This window comes from Eucalyptus grandis, chromosome 6 (genome assembly GCF_016545825.1).
Source record: "Eucalyptus grandis isolate ANBG69807.140 chromosome 6, ASM1654582v1, whole genome shotgun sequence".
NCBI lineage: Eukaryota > Viridiplantae > Streptophyta > Magnoliopsida > Myrtales > Myrtaceae > Eucalyptus > Eucalyptus grandis.
In genome coordinates, this window is record NC_052617.1 from 42,153,297 (window position 1) to 42,171,996 (window position 18,700).

At 40.5% G+C, this 18,700-nt stretch overlaps 1 protein-coding gene across 1 annotated transcript; it reads left to right on the plus strand.

Annotated features, from left to right (window-relative positions):
* Positions 1–8,363: 8,363 nt before the first annotated feature.
* Positions 8,364–16,684, plus strand: LOC104449912 (casein kinase 1-like protein HD16). Its single transcript, XM_010064219.3, has 16 exons — positions 8,364–9,248; positions 12,877–12,993; positions 13,084–13,157; positions 13,236–13,305; positions 13,392–13,447; positions 13,531–13,602; positions 13,958–14,052; positions 14,140–14,206; positions 14,328–14,457; positions 14,541–14,759; positions 14,876–15,027; positions 15,215–15,389; positions 15,650–15,740; positions 15,815–15,972; positions 16,051–16,239; positions 16,328–16,684. The coding sequence occupies exons 1-16, from the start codon at positions 8,841–8,843 to the stop codon at positions 16,385–16,387; spliced, it is 2,133 nt and encodes a 710-aa protein (XP_010062521.2). The 5' UTR covers positions 8,364–8,840; the 3' UTR covers positions 16,388–16,684.
* Positions 16,685–18,700: the final 2,016 nt, after the last annotated feature.

Here is an 18,700-nt window from a genome sequence, read left to right on the forward strand (position 1 = left end):
TGTGTCAGAATTTTCAATTTCTTTTTCCTTGCACGACATTAAGCCAAATGTCATCGTCCCCTCCCGCCTGATGTTCCAACAGGAGCTCATGTAATCGATCCTGACAAGAAGAAGTTTCCCGGGATCATGCACGATCTCTCCGAAGTTCTATTCCTACCATTCAACTTAACAGTATAACGCTCGATTTCAAAATGCCGGGCTGCCATCCGAATAACATGTTATGCCATCACGATATTAATAAATTGAAATCAAAATAATAAAATTACATGGTTTGAGAGATCAAATAATATTCTCGATCTTTCAATGAAGATGAAATTAAGTAATAAGAGGAACTGACGGTGTAAAATTAAATTAGATAGGACCCGTTCCCTAAAAATATAGAGTTATGCCAATAGATCTAGGGCTAAACTAGTTTGATGTTCACTTATTATTCGAGTCAAGTAAACCCACACATGTTTTTTTTCATGTTCTTGCTCTTGATTCCTTGTATTAAATCGAATAATACGCGAAATTAAGCTGGGGAAAGGAGTGAACCCTCGTTGTTCTTGGCAAGATGCTGTCACAGCTGGGGCTTCCAACTTTTTCCCAGGCGATGATGCAAGGTGACGATGCGAAAAGAGGCTCGAAGCCAAAGTTTTAGGTGAAGCGTTAGGTGAAGGTGAAAAGACATCGGTGAACAGCGGGACATATGTCGCTTTTTGAACTCCGCTTTGGCTTTTCTTGGACGAGCTTCACGTGTCATGCCAGAGGGTTTCGTAATCTTCCTCTCCCTTTGGTAATGGAAAAACCACAGCTTCTTTTTTAACGGGCAATAATTCGTTTCGTGCACTGGCAAGGAAAGCAACGTTTCGTAATTATTGAAATCGCCTCAGACTCAGCGTGTTGTTACGTAATTTCTTTTATTTTATATCAGAAAGTCTCGTGTCTGTAAAATTCATCTAAGTTATTGAGACGTGCAATACGGGCCATTTTGAATTTCTTTAGTAAAATTCAAAATGACTCACAATAGGTTTTGAAAGTAATGACACTTTTGGATCAAGATGCATAAGAACTCTGTGCCTCAAAAGCACCTATGACTCTATCTCGATTGAGAGTGTGATGTTTTTTGGCTCTGATTTATATATGATCTTGCAGCATTTTAACACTCCCATCTCCTCCTCACGGGAGCAATCTATTGACTTGATTTTAAGTGGTACTTTTCGCACATAAACATACGTACTTAATTGTTAGGGAAAATTCCTAGCCGTTGGTTTGCTTTGATTGGTGCTAGGCCTTGCCCTAACAAAGCAAATTCTTAAATGGACATGCATGCAGCATTTATTTCTTAAAAGGTATTGCTAAATAAATCAGATATACACAGCCCCACATCGATCGATGTAGACATCTAATTTCGGCCCCACGCGTTGACATGACAGAAATCAAAGGTTCTGAATTTCTGATTTCTCTGCATGCAACGTGTGCATAGTTTTCCAATTTTGAATTTATTTCTCTTCAGTGTATAGGATCATCTCAGATTTCAGATCAATTATTGGACTACTTTCATGATTTCCGCGCTAATGATTCAATAGATTAATTACTTGTTCCCTGAGCATGTCATTATCTCCCTGATCCTGATTTCTCTCGAGAAAAACTATTTGTCCAGCATCAATTTTTCCGCCAATGAACCCTAACAAGTACTAAATCTAGATATGGCACTGGCCCATCAATCAAAGTTTAGATGTTGAAAATTATATGCATAGATATCGATATTTAGATCGAACTAAAAACAAAGGAGACTTTTTATTATGCACACGAAAAGTGTAATCAATATTATTAAAGGGACTTGTCAATAACGAGCGTATTAATAATGAAACAATTCTCATGTTCTGATTACTCATAGTACGGGAGAGATAGTTGTATTGAGAATCACAAATATTTCTTATTTGGATGTTTAACCAGTGTAACGAGGACACTTATTTACATCTTCCTATAATGAAGTAGGGTATGTACTATACATATATCCGCGTGTAATGACTTAAAAACAAGCCTAGGGTACAGCAAAGATGCGTATCAAAGCAAAGTCAACATCCGCAGCCAAGGAAAATGACGATACACAAGATCAGTGACTTTTCTTTAGCTCTGAGCCTACCTGAGCCTACCTACGAAAAAGCATTGCCCAATCAATTATCAACTCTAGGACCTTGGAACTCCAGAGAAAACCAGGTGCTCTCACCATGTAAAATAAAGTCTCAGGAAAAGAACCAAAAAGCTTAGAGCGTTAAAGAAGGGGTTGTCTTCATGTAGTGGGGAGGGTGGGAAAAGCAAAAGCTTAACGTGCCAAAAGTTCATTTTCTTTAATGGCATGCTTTCATTCATTTCCTCCCACTAATAAAGAAAGAGGGAGAGAGAGAGAGAGAGATGAAATGAATGAGAAGCAAGCTTTTTCACGTACACAGGGAAGCATGTCCTAGCAAACGGAGGCGTCCGAGATCGCTACGGCCGTTAATGTATCCGTATCGAAGAGTGCCCGGACTTTCTTTCAACCCTACCGGCCTTCAAAGAAAGGAGAGTGGCTCATTGAGGACAATCATTACTTTAGGGAAAAATTACCGAAACCTAAGCCAGCATTGGATGAGGGTCGTGGCCCTCACTTGTGACCAATAAGGACTTTGTAGCCCTCGCCCGCCTAGTGGGCGTTTGGGCGAGGGCTGGGACCTTGGTCTCTGACTAGTGGGGCTTCATGGCCCTCAACAAATCTAAGCAAGAGTCATGACCCCCACCCTTGCTGATCTCTGGAGGAAAAAAACAAATAATTTTTTTTATGAATTAGAAAGTTATTAAATAATTATGTATGTTAGCGCCGGCCATGTTATATAAAAATATTATTATTCACGTCAGCGATTTCTAAATAAAATTTGTCAAAAGTAGTACACTGGCAAATTTTTAGAATGTGTAGGACCAAAAAAGCGAAATTGAATAGTTAATGATCGAATTGGTACAAATGTAATATGTGTAGAACTCTTTGGGTAATTTCCTCATACTCTTAAAAAAGCTCTCTCCCATAATTATAGTCTCGGTGGATGCATCTCAAAGGTATACTTCAATTGTCAACCTGATTAATTTGATGATTCGGTCTATAACAAGACATGCCTGACTCAAAATATATGTGCTGGTTCTATTATACCTTACGTACTAAGTTTCCTTAGGCTACATGAAACGTGACAAATGAAAAAAGCAAGGAGAACTAATCTCCGGTTACTAATGGCCTTTGCCCTTAGAATAAACGGATATTTAAATGCATGCCAAGGCGCTGGTCATGCGATGCTGCTTTTCGAATTGAATATCCTCATCGCGACACGTTCTCTACCCACATGAATTCCGAGCTCGCGTTAATGGGTTCCTTTTTTGTTTAACGTTGGCACGAAACGATGGCAAAGAAGTGAATTCCTCCTCCTTTTTCAGGCCGTGGTGCACAATTGCAAAAGCCACCATTGACAAAAACCCTGTAGAGAGATAGAGAGAGATAGAGAGAGAAGAGAGAGGGGTGTAATTGGCGCATGAGTGACGTTTTAATAATTGAGGACTCTCTCTTTCGAAGAATCAAGGACGTTGATACGTATCGGTGCAGTTTTCGCTTTATAAAAGCTAAATCACGATTTATTTACGAGAGAGAGAGAGAGAGAGAGAGAGGTAATTGGCGTATGAGTGACGTTTTAATAATTGAGGACTCTCTCTTTCGAAAATTCGAGAACGTTGATACCTGTCGGTGCAGTTTTCGCTTTATAAAAGCTATATCACGATGTATCTACGTGAGGAGGAGATATCTTTGGTCGGATTGAGGAGCCTGACTTAATCTTCTTCCCCGATGTTCATGTCCAAAAGTTTCGTCTCCATTCGATCTCTGACACGATGCTTCTTTGAAAGAGGGGAAGCTCCATTTGCAGATCGATCTAGCATCGCACGATCCCATCACTCCTTTTTCTGTTTTTACTTTGCAATCAATCTTAATCATGCAAAGGCAAAGGAGGGTTAAGAGGCCATCTTTCCACTTTGAATAAAATGGGGTAATTATCTACTAATCTATCTTAAGATATTGCTAAGTCTCCATCACGTTGGGCCATATGACTTATTTGTTACCTCTCCCTTGATCTTTTTGGCCGCTACTTGGCGCTTCTGGATCTTAATGAATTAACTTTCTTAGCAAATACCTTTCTAAATTAATTATTTTATGTGTATAAGTCCTCATCAATCTTTTTTTTTTTTGGGTCCACTTGCTTTGGGGGAGAAAAAAGATCTCGGATGATATCTTCCACGTTTTCTATTGCTTGACGCCATCTTTCAAACTTAAGCATCGTTCAAGAGGTTAATAAATACGATAGTGTGTAAAATTCGAAAAAAGCAATTTATGCCTTTTAAGAATAAAAAGCTGCTTTTGGGGTTATCAATTTCAACTCTATCGTCATTTTCAACCTATTTTGACTCAACTTGAGCCCTCAGGGACCTTTGGCACTAGGCTCGGATGCACGATGGCCAAATCTGTGTCCCTAGTCCCCAATATCTAGTGGGCAGTGGCCGAACCACTCTTTCGCTAATAAATACGTGAAAAAGATATCAACCTTGTCTAAAAAAGATTGTAAGTATTTGAAAATAAATGAATTATCTCTGAAAATAACTTTTACGAAATTTTTTTTCCAACAACACTATTTATCCCCACACACGCGTCGTTAACTACTTTAAATTTCAATTATGCAAAAAGCAACAACTATCTCGCATTGAACACGTACGTACATGCTGGCATATGTGAAGACAAACATGTTACCACCCTGTATGCAGATTAAAAAAGCTCATTGCGCACGAAATCGATCTGATTCCAGACGCGCGGCACTCCATCAAAAGGGACACGTGCCACCGCATTAGAGCTAGGAACTTTTTAAAATTTGCTTCGTGAGTAATCTAATCAAGCAATGGCAAAAGGGGGTTAAGAGGGCACCTTTAACTTTATCGAACGGGGCTAATTTCTCCATTAATCCTTGTCTTTGCAATTTTTGTCAACTCGACAAGTGCTCGTTGCTTTTTTGATGTGTCGAATTATTGGCAGACAAAACATATAATCCACGAAAGTTAACTCGAGAGTATTTTACTTATATATAGAAAAGGCCGATAAGTATCTTGCTCTAAATCTTGGCGTGCAAATCCGCGATTAGCTTTAAGACGTTTTTTTAAAATTTCTTGGGAACTTTGTAGGGACGATAGGCGGCAAGTCGAGAGATCCGATCCGAGCTTGTGGCTATTATTATACGCAGGAGAATTCATGCACAGTTACTTTCTTCTCTCGAAGCTTTACTTGGGCTCGATTGTCTTGATGTCCCTCTCATACTTTGAGAAACAAAAAGAAAAAAAGAAAGAAAATTCTCGAAAAGATGTGAAAAGATCTTTGCGTGGTTATATTTGTGAATATTAAAATTCTTTTTAGTTTGTTTGGCACTAAATAAAAGACAAATTATATGTGGTGTCAAGAATGTCTCGAGTTTGAGTTCATAAAGAAAACCAAACCAAACAGTTTTACTAGGGAAAATGTAAAAAAAAATTTGAACCTATTATATTGATGCTAATTTAATTATAAATTATTTTATGATTTGCCAATTGAGTTTATTTAATTATTTTAGGCCATAAGTCGCTGATGATGATATTAATCATCTTATGTGACACCATTGGCATTGAAATTGATTTCTTTTTTTTTTTTTTTAATCCTTTTTTCCTTTTTTGTTTATCGATGGCTAACGAGGGCTAGCCTCGCTTGGGGTAGGGTCACCAAAGGGTTGGCCTCACCGAGCCTGGGTACTTTTCTTGTTTTCCTAGTTTGAATAGAGTTTCTAATTTAAGCGGGTTCCTAATTCAGGTGGTTTTTCTAAAAGGTAATTCCTATTTTGGATATTTACGTAAAAAGATGGAATCCTACTCGCTTATAACACACTAGAACAACACAAATGGAGTTATAGGATTTTCTTTTTATGAGTTTTCTATGAGAGGTTGCGAGATACATTTGTAGGTATTGTTTTGGGTGTGAACTAGACCTAGGAAACACTCGAGCTATTGGCAGCCAGCTTTTCTTGTGGAGAATAAACCAACAGCCGAACCGAATCACGTAAGTCTCTAGCATCCTTATCGTTCCTCATTAATTTTTTCCTCTGGCATGAAACTTGAATCGCGACGTTGGCTGGCTTCTACAAGCGACCAGACGAAACCATAGGCATGAATTTCGTCTTTCAAAAGATTTATCTTAGTACGAACTGCTTTCTAGGAGGAGGGAATAAAGCGAGCTGAAGCAGTAGAAGGGAAAGTTGGGGCTTGACGTTCTTAGCATCTATTGGGCCGTTCGAGACGCGGTTGTGGATCCGATCGATATGGGCCAAAATGGGCCCATTAAGCTATTCTCGCGCCTCCCGTCGCTTCGATGAGTCCAGATGATTACGTTCGGGCTTTCATGTCGGGTCATTTCAAGCTGCAGCCCGCCCAGAAAAGGGGCCCATTCGGCCCATATCGACAGAATCAAGTACACACATCTGGATTTCCACGACGGGCCATGACCTTCGAATCGAGTGATCCGAATGGGATTGACCCGTTTTCTCATTCGTACCTCCATAATGTGAAAATCCATTTTGGTGTTTAGAGTTAGAGATACGAGCAGATGCTCATTGCTCGTATCACACAAAGTTTTGAAACTGAAAACCATCCGATCATGGTCGTTTGCCTTCACCAATATATCATATGTTCCTCTTTATTCATTGATTTTCATTAGGTTTAAACTGTTTCTTGCCATCTAGAGCTTTCCTTGAAGTCTTATCTATCAAAGTATCAAACCTTTAGATTATATTTTGATAGGAGATATTATTTGGAGGGAAGAGAGAATGTTCTTAAAAGGCCAAGAGAAATAACTAGGATAGATTAGGAGAGTTTCGGGGAGATCGGTCCTATTGATATTGTTTTTCCTGTGCATTTATTCTACCTTTTCATTTACGCCCATGTTTTATATACACAAAAGGTAAACTGTCACAATGTATTTTTTTCCTTTTATATAACCCATTCAAATCTCGTGCCTTCTTTTCTCTTGGCTTTTTTCTAATCCTTTGTTTTTCACTAATTACTCCATCTAAACTGAGCGCTTATACATGCATGCATTCACCTCGAACAACAACACCTTTTATGAATTATTGTTCTTTTTTTAATAAGTGTACTAGAAATTCTAAAACTGATCACAAAAATACAGTTAAGTCTTAAAATTTTCAAAAATTTCAATTAATTCGTAAAACTTATCGATATGATGTAAGCAAATCATTTCATTAATTTTATTTAACTCAATTAACAAAAAATATCAACATGACTTTTTTTAATATTTTTCCTCCCATACATAGTTATGATGTGGCTAAGATATGAAATGCAAGGCTAAATCTAATTTTTCCTCAAAATACAATTTTTAATACGAATTTTATTTAAATTAAATTAAAATAAGTTAAAATTTTAAAATGAGAGAGAGAGCTTGCTTTTGACCGACAAGGGTCACTAGCTACTATTCGAGGCTAGATGACCCATCATCATTTTTTACAAGTTGAACAATGAAAATGCTTAATTGCACGAATTTGATAAGTTTTAATATGTAATTATATTTGTTATAATGTTTATAACTTTAATTGTACTTTTACCATAAATTATATGGCTTTCAGTTCACTTATTAATATATATATATATATATATATATTGTTATTTTAAGAAACACGTCCTCACATTGACCGAGCTCCACTTACACCCATACTTGCTTTTTTTGTTGTCCCTTTCCCTTTTTCCCCCCACCTCGAACCGAATTCAAGTCTGACCAACATAACAGAAGTCAACGCAGACTTCAAGGAAAGATCGCCGTCCCTCCCTCCCAGACGCGCAGCAAAGTCGTCGTTCCCGCGCGACGGGGAAAACAGAACAGAACAGAAAGAAATATCGCGCCTCCCCTTCCGAGATCGAACGGTGCAGATTCGCTCCTCACCGCAACAGCCGTGGGCCGCCCACGCCCCATCCCTCCCTGCTCGCATCCGCATCCGTGCGCTGTGAAGCCCAGCTTCTGTCCGGATCATCTCCCGATCTCGAACGAGAACGGAAATAACAGGAAAAAGAAAGAAAATAGAAATAAATAAAAAAAAAAAGAAAAACGCGAAAACGCGACGCCCCCTTTTTCATTTTCCATAACGGGAAAAAATTAAACCTCATTCGCACGTGGAGCGCGTATCGCGGTCGATGTTCTGGTTTCGACGGTCCCCATCTCTCCACGCGATAATTTCCTCGTTTCTATAAATTGTTTAACCTAGAGACGCGAAAAAAAAAGGAAGAAGAAGGAAAATAATTTATTCCGTTGCTTTCACTCTCCTCTCCTCTCCTCTCCTCTCTCTCTCTCTTTCTCGCTCGAGCGTTCGGAGATTCTTGAGAAGTCTCGACCATCGACGATCGCGTTCGTTCATTTCTTCCTACTTCCCGACGCGCTCCGGCGGCCGGTTTCTTAGCTTCCGCCGCAAGCCACATTCTTTTCCGGCGACACTCGTCCCCAGCTGAATCGCGACGGTTTTCTCCCGTTTCTTTCCCCCTCTCCGGCTCGTCGCCGTTCCGTTCGGCGTGCTTCGGTCGAGCGTGAGAGAGCCTTGATCATCAGCTGGAGATCGGCGACTTCGGATCGGCGACTCTTTGGCCGATTCGTTGGTTTTTTTTTTTTGGGCCTTTTTGGGGGACTGTTCAGTCGTCGATCGGAGTGAGAGCAGAGAAAGGCTGGGGTTTTGTCCATTTCCTTCTCGATTCCGGGGATGATGATTGGACAATGAACGATGCCAGTACGCCGTAGTGGCGCGCGCAAGGGCCGAGCCGCACGGGGAGTCAACCGACAGGGACCAGGCGACGCCGCCGGGGGCGCGATCGCGACCAGGACGCGGAGGCGGAGTGCGGTGGCTGCGGCGGCGACCGGAGCTGTGCCGGCGGATAACGAGCGAGGGCGGGAGGAGAAGGTCGTCGAGGGGAACGTGGTCGCGGAGGCGGCGGAGGCAGAGGAGGGGAAAGCGGAGGGAGGGGAAGGTCGCAGGGTGATTTTGGAGGAGGGTTTGGGAGCGTCCCCACCTGCATTGCAGAAGGAAGGTGTGGGAGAGAAGCCGATGGGCGATTTTGACAGTGGGGCGGGCCGCAGCAACGGGGGACACGCGGGGGAGGACGAGGGGAGCACGGCTCCCCTTCCCGAGAAGGTTTGTGCTCTTAGTATACGATTATCACTATTTTTGTTTCTGTTGTTGCTGTTGTCGTCTTGTCGTCACTGTTGGCATCTGTCTTCTTTCGTATTGCTTGAAGTTTTCTGTGGTTTTAACTTTTAATGATTGTCATTGAACTGGACATGCTTTATTATTTGTGTTCCGTAAGGGATGGATGTGGTGGCTGGTTATCGTGGAGAATGACAGTGGGCGATTGGTTCACGAATTTGTGTGATCTTTCTTGCTAAATTGAGTTAAAAGCAGTGAAAAGGTGAATTATTGTGGTAGTGTTGAGCATCGTTGTTGTTGTTGTTGTTGTTTAAGTGTTTGTTACTCGAAGAAATTATTGACTACGTAACCCCGAGTAGTTGACTTCAGTTGTAGAAGAAACTCTGATAGCAATCCACATTATCGAGGTGAAGTCTCTCTCTCTCTGTTTGTGCGTGCTGTGCGCATGGTGTGTTCTCTTTCGGGGGTTGGAGGGGACTTTTATGGTGCTGTCAGTGCATTTAAGCCGTTGGATGCATGAAACTGTTAATGATTGCACTTCTTGTTACTTAAAATCAATTGTTGAAATGCATTAGGAGCATTTCTCAGGAAATTTCATAATTGCACATCTTGTTCCTTAAATCCAATGGTTGAAATGTATGCCTTGTTCTTTAAAACCAATGATTGAAATGCATTAGGACAATTTACCAGGATGAAATATTTACTTATTGAAAGGCCTCACGGTCTGCTTCCCACTGTATATCAATTGGGGCTAGTAGATTGTCCAGGGAAGTACCCTATCCTGGACGTCATGAAATATGTGATTTTACTTCTGTACTTTGTAGAGTAAATCATGTGATAATGAGGCTGGGTGTGCTCTTGACTATCAATTGAGGAATATTGTGGGTAACTTTCTTGCATCATGTTAAGTTTTATTTGGTCTCAAACTATGTATGTTATGCTTTGAGGCAGTTACGTTTATTTTCTCTGATCATGAAATTATGACAATCTAGAGCCTCCTTATAGTATATGCTCCAAAAGTAGAAGTCAGACTAAAGAAGTTGGGATTGTGCTTAGAAATTAAGTGTACTTCTCATATTACACAATCATTTTACTGGCTTTTTATGTTTATCTGATTGAAAGAATTACCCAGAGTGCATAACCTCGACCTGAGGTTGATGAATGTCTGTTAGCTGTTAATTGTTAAATTATTAACTGGAGAGACCGATGTGCTTGTTAATTGTTACATATGTCAACTGTTGAATTAAATTGCTGGCTTTCTATATTTATCTGATTTAGAGAATTACCCAGAGTGCATAACCTCAAACTGAGGTTGAAGACTGTCTGTTGGCTGTCAATTGTTGAATTACTAATTGGGAAGACTGGTGTGTTTGTTTATTGTTACATGTCTTATTCATCGTTCCATAATTTCTTGCTCTTGCATTTCCTTCCTTTAAACTACTCTCCTCTCTATTAATTGCTCTATTTGATTATGTGGAGTCATAGTAAAACCTTTATGAAGAGACCTGGGTAATGTGATGCTTGATGTCTACTAATTTTAGATGCCTCTTAAATTATTTGGTTCCTTAATCATTTGTTGCTTGGTGCTCGCCAATCTAATTATTTTGCAATATATTGGTATGGATTAATGTGTTCCGGACTACTATCAGTCATATGTTACATCATTGTATCCTTTGAGACAAGTTGAGATTAGCTTGGTAGTGGTAGTCGTTGGTGCCATTTCATTTCTGTTGAAAAAGATATATGGAAAGAGGAAGAACTAACAGGGAAATGGGGGAAGAAAGTGAAGCAGAAAAGATGAAATGTTGTTTCATGTCTGTGATATTCAAAGAAGCATGAAACCGTAACATTACACTGTCCAGATGATTGTCACAGCAAATCTTGTAGTGGAGAAGATGACAAAGGAGAAGACGATTCAACTAATTTTTCAACTTCTTGATAGATTTGACTCATTGATTGTTTAGACACGGTTTGTCTTAAAATATGTGATTACCCGTGTGACATGACTGGCTGAACCTCTTTATGCTATTAATTTTTCCTCTTTATCCTTGTGTTTAGTCAAGCTTCAATTTAAAATTACTTATACTACTTCGTGGAAACTTCAACATTGAAATGAAGGTTTCGTCCAACAAATGTAGTGGATGGTTTAAGTAGAATTAATGCTCGACTTCTTATTCTGTTCTATCTGGTGTCCTAACTTAGAAAAGGAATCAAGGAATGCCATTGAGTAAGGTTGAAATTTGGAAATAATTTTTTATCTATTAAAATATTTCTTGGCATGTCATTTGTATGGGTCCATGTCGCCTATCTATCATGATCTAAAGGAACAATTTCACTTGATAATTAACCACATGATGGTGAAACTCCCCAGGTATATGCTGTTCTGGTGACATCAGGATGGCCATTTATTTAAAAAAAAGAAACTGAAGGCAAGAAGGGAAAGAATATCTTTGATGCCGCATGTTTCTTCAATTTAGCTCTGTTTGGTTTCTTTTTTTAAATTAGCATGGCAGGACTACAATTTTAAAGCCATGGGAAGAGCAACCCTAAGTCTGACCTAGCTCTACAGTATAATCTCTAGCTTAATATGTTTTGACAATTTTTTATTTCGGGGGTGACGGTAAAGATTGCATCATAGAGGTTTTTTCTTTATTGGAAAATAATTCCGTGTTTAAGTTGGGGAAAAAAAAAGAAATCCTTGTTGGGGCATCAATAAAGCACTAAGGCATGTTAGTCCTATCTTTGAGCTATTGACTTTACTGGCGGTCAGAATTATTTTAACATCTGGGAGAATGTAATGGGAGTTTCTTATCTTGAATTTGCCATTCATCTTAGCATGCATTCGATTAGGGTTATTCATGGAGCAAAGAGCTTACAAGATGGTAGTATATACTGAGAAAGTAAATGCAGTAAAACAGTTGTTAAATTTGTTGTTTTTGCAGTTTGTCCATGACAATTCAATTCATTTCTATTTGATTATAATTCCAGCTCAGCTATTTATTGCTCATATTCTGCTTTTAGCCACGGCTTGCCCATTACATTTTTTTTCACATCTAGGCAAAACATTTCCAGCTGTGCCTGTGCTATGAATATTTGTTCCACATATTCTGCTTTTAGCATGCTTTACTTGTGGGTATTATTTAGTCAGAACTTTTGCATGTCTTGGATAGGTTTTCTGAGCTCTCTTTATCTAGTAAATACCTTAATTGTGATGTGCATGCATCTATAAAAGCTGATGGTTCCACATATGACATGTTAACTGCATCTGATGAAATTGTACAGTTGTCACAGTGAAGTGGCAGCACAATGACCATGAACCTTTTTCACGCCTAAAAATTTCGTTTGCTCTAGATTTTCAATTCTTAAGTCATCGTTGCAAGCCTCTTTGCCACAATGGATGGCCTAAATGCTTTCGTGCCTTGAGTGACCTCATAACTTTAGGGGCTTTCTGAGTTTGGTACAAGTTTGTGATGTGTCGCTATAGCATTGTGAGCCTCATTATGCCGGTTACAGCCTGTTGAGTTTCCTTTCCTGTATGACAAAATAACTAATGGATTGCTCTCTTGGTGGTTATTTGCTTTATTTGGAATATGATTCGCTGAATACTTTATTGCAGGTCCAGGTTGGTGGGTCCCCTCTGTATAGAATAGACAGGAAATTGGGAAAGGGCGGCTTCGGGCAAGTTTATGTCGGTCGACGTGTTTCTGCTATTAATACAAATGGGCCAGCGGAGGTATACTGGTTTTCCGTTTATGCTTCACTTCCATTATATCATGCATCTATGATTCCTTTATGTACAATATTAAATAAGTGTGTCCCTCAGGTGGCCTTGAAGTTTGAGCATAGAAGTAGCAAAGGATGTAACTATGGACCCCCATACGAATGGCAGGTCTACAAGTGAGTATGCTTTTTTCTCCTTGCATTATTCTGTTTGTCAGTGTTGTATCATCGCTTACTCTTGTATCATGTGTGCAGCACTCTAGGCGGTAGTCATGGTGTACCCCGGGTACACTTCAAGGGTCGGCAAGGTGACTACTATGTCATGGTATGCATTTTTTTGCAATTATTGAAGTAGATTTTTCCTAGATTTTGGCATCATAATAGGTCTTTGACAGATCATACTTCCTGCAGGTTATGGATATTTTGGGGCCAAGCCTGTGGGATGTTTGGAATAACAATTCTCACACGTAAGTTTGGGGTACACTGTTGTGGCCCTTAATGCTTATTGCTTTATACTTATTAAGTGCTTAAAAACTTGTTGTTTATGCAGAATGTCAACTGAAATGGTTGCATGCATTGCCATTGAAGCAATTTCCATATTGGAGAAAATGCACTCTAAAGGGTACTTCTGCTATTACATTTGCAGATCTTTTTAAAATTTCGGGTTGAGTGATTGATCTTTCTCGTGCGACTCGTCTGACCAATTTCCTACCTTGTCTCTGATGAGATTCATTAATCGTTCACAGTATAGGCCTAGTATGAAGGACTTAGTTTAGTATACCCATATTAATGTAAGTTTTAGCATTTATTTACTCTTATAAAGAAATAATTATAGGAGAATATCATTGTAACGTATTGAGAATTAGATCCTATTTTCTTTAATGATTGAGAGCAGTTTTAATTGCCCCTCCTTGGAATAATTAAGCTATATGTCACTCACTTGTTTTTTATACATATATATTACGAAACTTTGTCAGCTATGTACATGGGGATGTAAAGCCAGAGAATTTTTTACTTGGCCCACCGGGGACTCCTGATGAGAAGAAACTTTTCTTGGTTGATCTCGGATTAGGTAATTCTTTGTTTACATTATGGATGGTTCTATTTGTGAAGCTGGTAGAGGTCTCACATTGAATTGTTATCTGTTCTCATCCGTCAGCGACTAAATGGCGGGACAATTCAACTGGTCTGCATGTTGAGTATGATCAACGGCCAGATGTTTTCAGGTGTCTGCATTTTGTTTAAGATATTTTTAACAAGAAGTTTTCTCTTTGTTCTCATTGACGTGGTTCTTTCCACAAGACAATTTGTAACACTAGCTGCTCTTGTTTGGCTTCTTTGTCATAGGGGAACAGTGCGTTATGCTAGTGTCCATGCTCATTTGGGGAGAATCGGTAGCAGGAGAGATGATCTTGAATCCCTTGCTTACACACTGATTTTCCTTCTCCGAGGTCGTTTACCCTGGCAGGGTTATCAGGTTGGTATTAGCAAATTGCTTATAAAGTGTTGTCAAATGTCAACAGTATTGACTTGATCTTTATGCTTCTTATCACATTGCAGGGAGAGAATAAAGGTTTTCTTGTTTGCAAGAAGAAGATGGCTACATCTCCTGAAACTCTTTGTTGTTTCTGTCCACAACCATTTCGACAGTTCGTTGAACATGTAGTGAATTTGAAGTTTGATGAGGAACCTAAATATGCGAAATATATTTCCTTTTTTGATGGGATTATTGGTCCAAACCCGGATATTAGACCAATTAACACAGAGGGTGCTCAGAAGGTACCGAAGATGGTTCTCTCCTTTTGCAATTATTAACAAATATATCATTCGACTTTAATTATCCTTTGGAAAATGTGTTTGGAGCTGACTTGGATTTTATGTTTTGTCATGAAAAGCTCATCATTCAGGTTGGTCATAAGAGAGGACGCTTGACAATGGAGGAAGACGATGAAGATGATGATGGACAACCAAAGAAGAAAATCCGCTTGGGTATGCCAGCGACTCAGTGGATAAGTGTTTACAATGCTCGCCGCCCTATGAAGCAAAGGTACTAATATGATGTGGTCACAGATTATTTTATGAAGTAATTTGGATTTTTCTGCGGTTGGCCCTATTGTTTTTGCAATAAACTTGTCCGTCTTGCATTATCCTCAGCAACTTTGCTAAATGCTTGATTTAATTATGATTGGTTGGTGTTAACGGTTAACATAGCTAAATTATTATTTGCTTCATAGGTATCACTATAATGTGGCGGATACAAGGCTCAATCAACACATTGAGAAAGGAAATGATGATGGCTTGTTCATCAGCAGCGTGGCCTCATGTCAAAATCTCTGGGCCCTTATTATGGACGCTGGCACTGGATTTACTTCACAAGTTTATGAACTCTCTCCTTATTTTCTTCACAAGGTACTTAGCTAAGTCCACAGATCTCCATGTTTGAGTGGTTTGAGAATTGTATGCTCTTTCCACATTTTTGCGAGACATCAAATTGCCAGTCATGTGTGCATGCCAAATTAAGGAATCTTCCTTTTTAGGTTAAGTAGAGGTACTCCTCAAAAAGCCTGGTCATTTAGGCTGTAAATATGTAGGTTTGGCCTGGGTAATCCCAAAGTGCCTTTTACTTTGTTGTAAATTGTCAGATGCTGACATGTTATGTGTGATTGAAGGAATGGATAATGGATCAGTGGGAAAAGAACTATTACATCAGTGCAATAGCTGGAGCCACTAATGGGAGCTCGTTAGTGGTGATGTCGAAAGGTACTTCCCCTACTTTGGGTATCATGTGCCTGCTGATGTCTGCGTTCTTCTAATGCTAATATCTTGACCCACAGGAACCCAGTATCTTCAACAGTCTTACAAAGTGAGCGATTCTTTTCCATTCAAATGGATTAACAAAAAATGGAAAGAGGGTTTTTACGTAACTGCAATGGCCACATCGGGAAGTAGATGGGCCATTGTAATGTCTCGTGGTGCGGGCTTTTCAGACCAGGTACTGGATTTAGTGTCTTCTTTACATCCATTTACTCTGATGGTTTTGGAGAACTCACCATTCAACCATCAATTTCAGGTCGTTGAATTGGATTTCCTTTACCCAAGCGAAGGCATACATCGGAGATGGGACTGTGGGTATCGAATCACGGCAACTGCTGCGACGTGGGACCAAGCTGCATTTGTTCTTAGTGTACCAAGGAGAAGGCCAACGGATGAGACCCAGGAGACTCTGCGAACTTCTGCTTTCCCAAGCACACATGTCAAGGTGCGTACTTAACGGCATTAGATTATTGAAGTCAATTGCCCCAATATTTTTTATACCTTGAGGTTGACGCTCTGTTTTTGTCATGCAGGAAAAGTGGGCAAAGAATCTTTATATTGCATCCGTGTGCTATGGAAGAACAGTTTCTTGAGTCCATTGGAGCTCTGAAGAGACGGCGGAGTGTTCCTTATTTTGCTCTCTCGTAGTCTTGGCATTTCTGGAGCTAAGAGAAGTCTCTCGATGATAGAAAAGCTTTGGCTATCTGTTAAGTTGTGCAGCTTCTGTATTAGTCAGCTTTGCTCGTAGTTGTAGGAAATTTTACGTACTCTAGTTAATGTTCTTGATCAGTCGAGGCCCAAAGGAGCGCTTTGCATTGTCGGATCTCTTTGTAGATTGATGATTGTCCTGCTCGATATCCTTAATATAGTTGGGGGTCTTTACTGGTGCCTCTCTCTCTCTCTCTCTCACTCATTGAGGCGGTTGTGTTTGCTTTACCAGCATCGAAATTCTTCTTTTTATAAGTACTTAGTCCAATTCCCCCATTAATAAGAGGAAGAAGTGCTTAACAGTTGTGCCTGATGCAAGTGGTCTCGTATGGTAAGATTAATTTCGAGCAACATTCACCGAGCAGGAACTCCCCTGGCTTTTGATGTTAATACTTGGATTTGGTGTGATAATATCTGGATTTCGCCGGACCTCGAATACGTAACGGTTCGTGATGGATCGACGAATTTGTCGTTGAGCTATGTCGTTGGCACTATTTGTGGACGCCGTTTCGTTATTACCATCATTGTGTGGAGACGTCACATATTGCCACATTCTCACGATGGCATCTCATCAAGAAATTTCTTCATATCTCGCCACTTTGATAATTAACATCTTTCGCAATTGCACCTTACGGAAATAAGCTCTTCATGTCCGCGGGGATACAGACTTTCGGAATTGCGACCACGACAAGATGCTTCTTTCTCCACATGACCGGGAAAATTGCCATGCGCGGCCATGCAATCACGCCAACCTTGTCTCCTCCATACGACCCACTAAGGCATACGCGCATGGAATGATCCCATAGTTGGCCGACAATCCAGATGAGTTGACTCACGTAGTCAACTAATGAGAAGCTACGTCCGCTGCCCATGCATGCAAGGACCGTCGCTACAGCTGTAACGCGCATGAAGGGGGGGGAGGGGGGAGTGGCGGAGGGAGACGCTGGCTGAGGGACACGGCTTGTCCGTGTGTTCTTCCCTCACGCAGCCACGAGGAGGCAAAAAGGGTTGACTAATCGGTCAACTAAATGAGGCCTTCTTCGGTGACACGTCCGCCCACGCGTCCTCCGTTGAACCCACGCATCCCTTGAGTGTTGACCACCAAACCCACCGCAGCAAGCTGAGAGAGAAATCCTTCTCTTCCCCGGCATTCCACCACCACCCATCATCTCCTTCGTCCAAATCCAGAGAATTCCCGGTCCAAATCCAGGCGCGGTTTTGCTCAAGTCCGGCTGCCGATCACTGCCGCCGACCGCACCGTGTCACTGGCCACCTCTCCGTCCCACAGCTCGCCTCAGCCGTGCTCTTGATCCGTAGCCCACAGTCCATTTGCCGTCAACGCCACCAAATCGAAGGCAAGTCAATATCCACTAACCTATATCGTGTAGACTCCGTCGTTGCTTGGTAAACTACATTCCGTGATCTAACATTATTTTAGGATACTTACATAAATTGATTTAGATGTAGTCGACTTAACCGCAATTTTGATGGAGAAATCTCGTATTTCCTACGCCTGAAGGATTCGTCCGTGTATTACTATGAGTGGTTTCAATATTCTTAAAGTTTGTGTTATACAATCAATTTCAAAACGATTTGGGGTCAGGTTATTGAGATTTTGGACTGCAAACTTGCTGGTTTTGGTGTTACCGAAAATACTTGAAGCCTTATGTAGAGGATCGGTTGATGTAGAAATTTCAAATTCAGGAAATGTGAGGATGTGTTAAAACCATGCTTGGTGTTTTGAAAATATTTGGGGTGAGACCGTGGAAAATTAATTTTGATGGATTCGATATTAAGCCCTTGAATTTATGAATTGTTTTCATCGACATGAGAAGATTTGTTTGCACTATGATTCATATTAGGATTCGAGATTTTGTGAGTAATTTATTCTCGTGCTTGAATGGCGTGAAAAACTTTTGGTATGAAATCATTTGATTAGACTACTACACCCATGGTGGAAATATTATTGATGACGTTAGACCCCTCGGATGACATGCCTCAGGAGTCGGGTTGCTTGGAGGATTGTGATTGCGATGCCTTTGGATGCCTAGGGACTAGTGAGCCCCGGAGGTTCTTCGGGAGTGTCAAGATGCCCGGGAGTGTGACGTAATGCATACTGGATGCCCGGGGACATCATTGACATGGTGAGCCCCAGAGGTTCGTCGTGACGCAGGCGGGGTGCGGGATGCCTGGAGGTG

Bases quoted from the DNA above. Each gene is read 5' to 3' on its own strand.
- LOC104449912 (XM_010064219.3), top strand. From the start codon at position 8,841: ATGCCAGTACGCCGTAGTGGCGCGCGCAAGGGCCGAGCCGCACGGGGA. The intron at 13,448-13,530 runs GTAAGTTTGGGG...TTGTTTATGCAG, and splicing joins TGGAATAACAATTCTCACAC to AATGTCAACTGAAATGGTTG. The intron at 15,028-15,214 runs GTACTAATATGA...TTTGCTTCATAG, and splicing joins CGCCGCCCTATGAAGCAAAG to GTATCACTATAATGTGGCGG.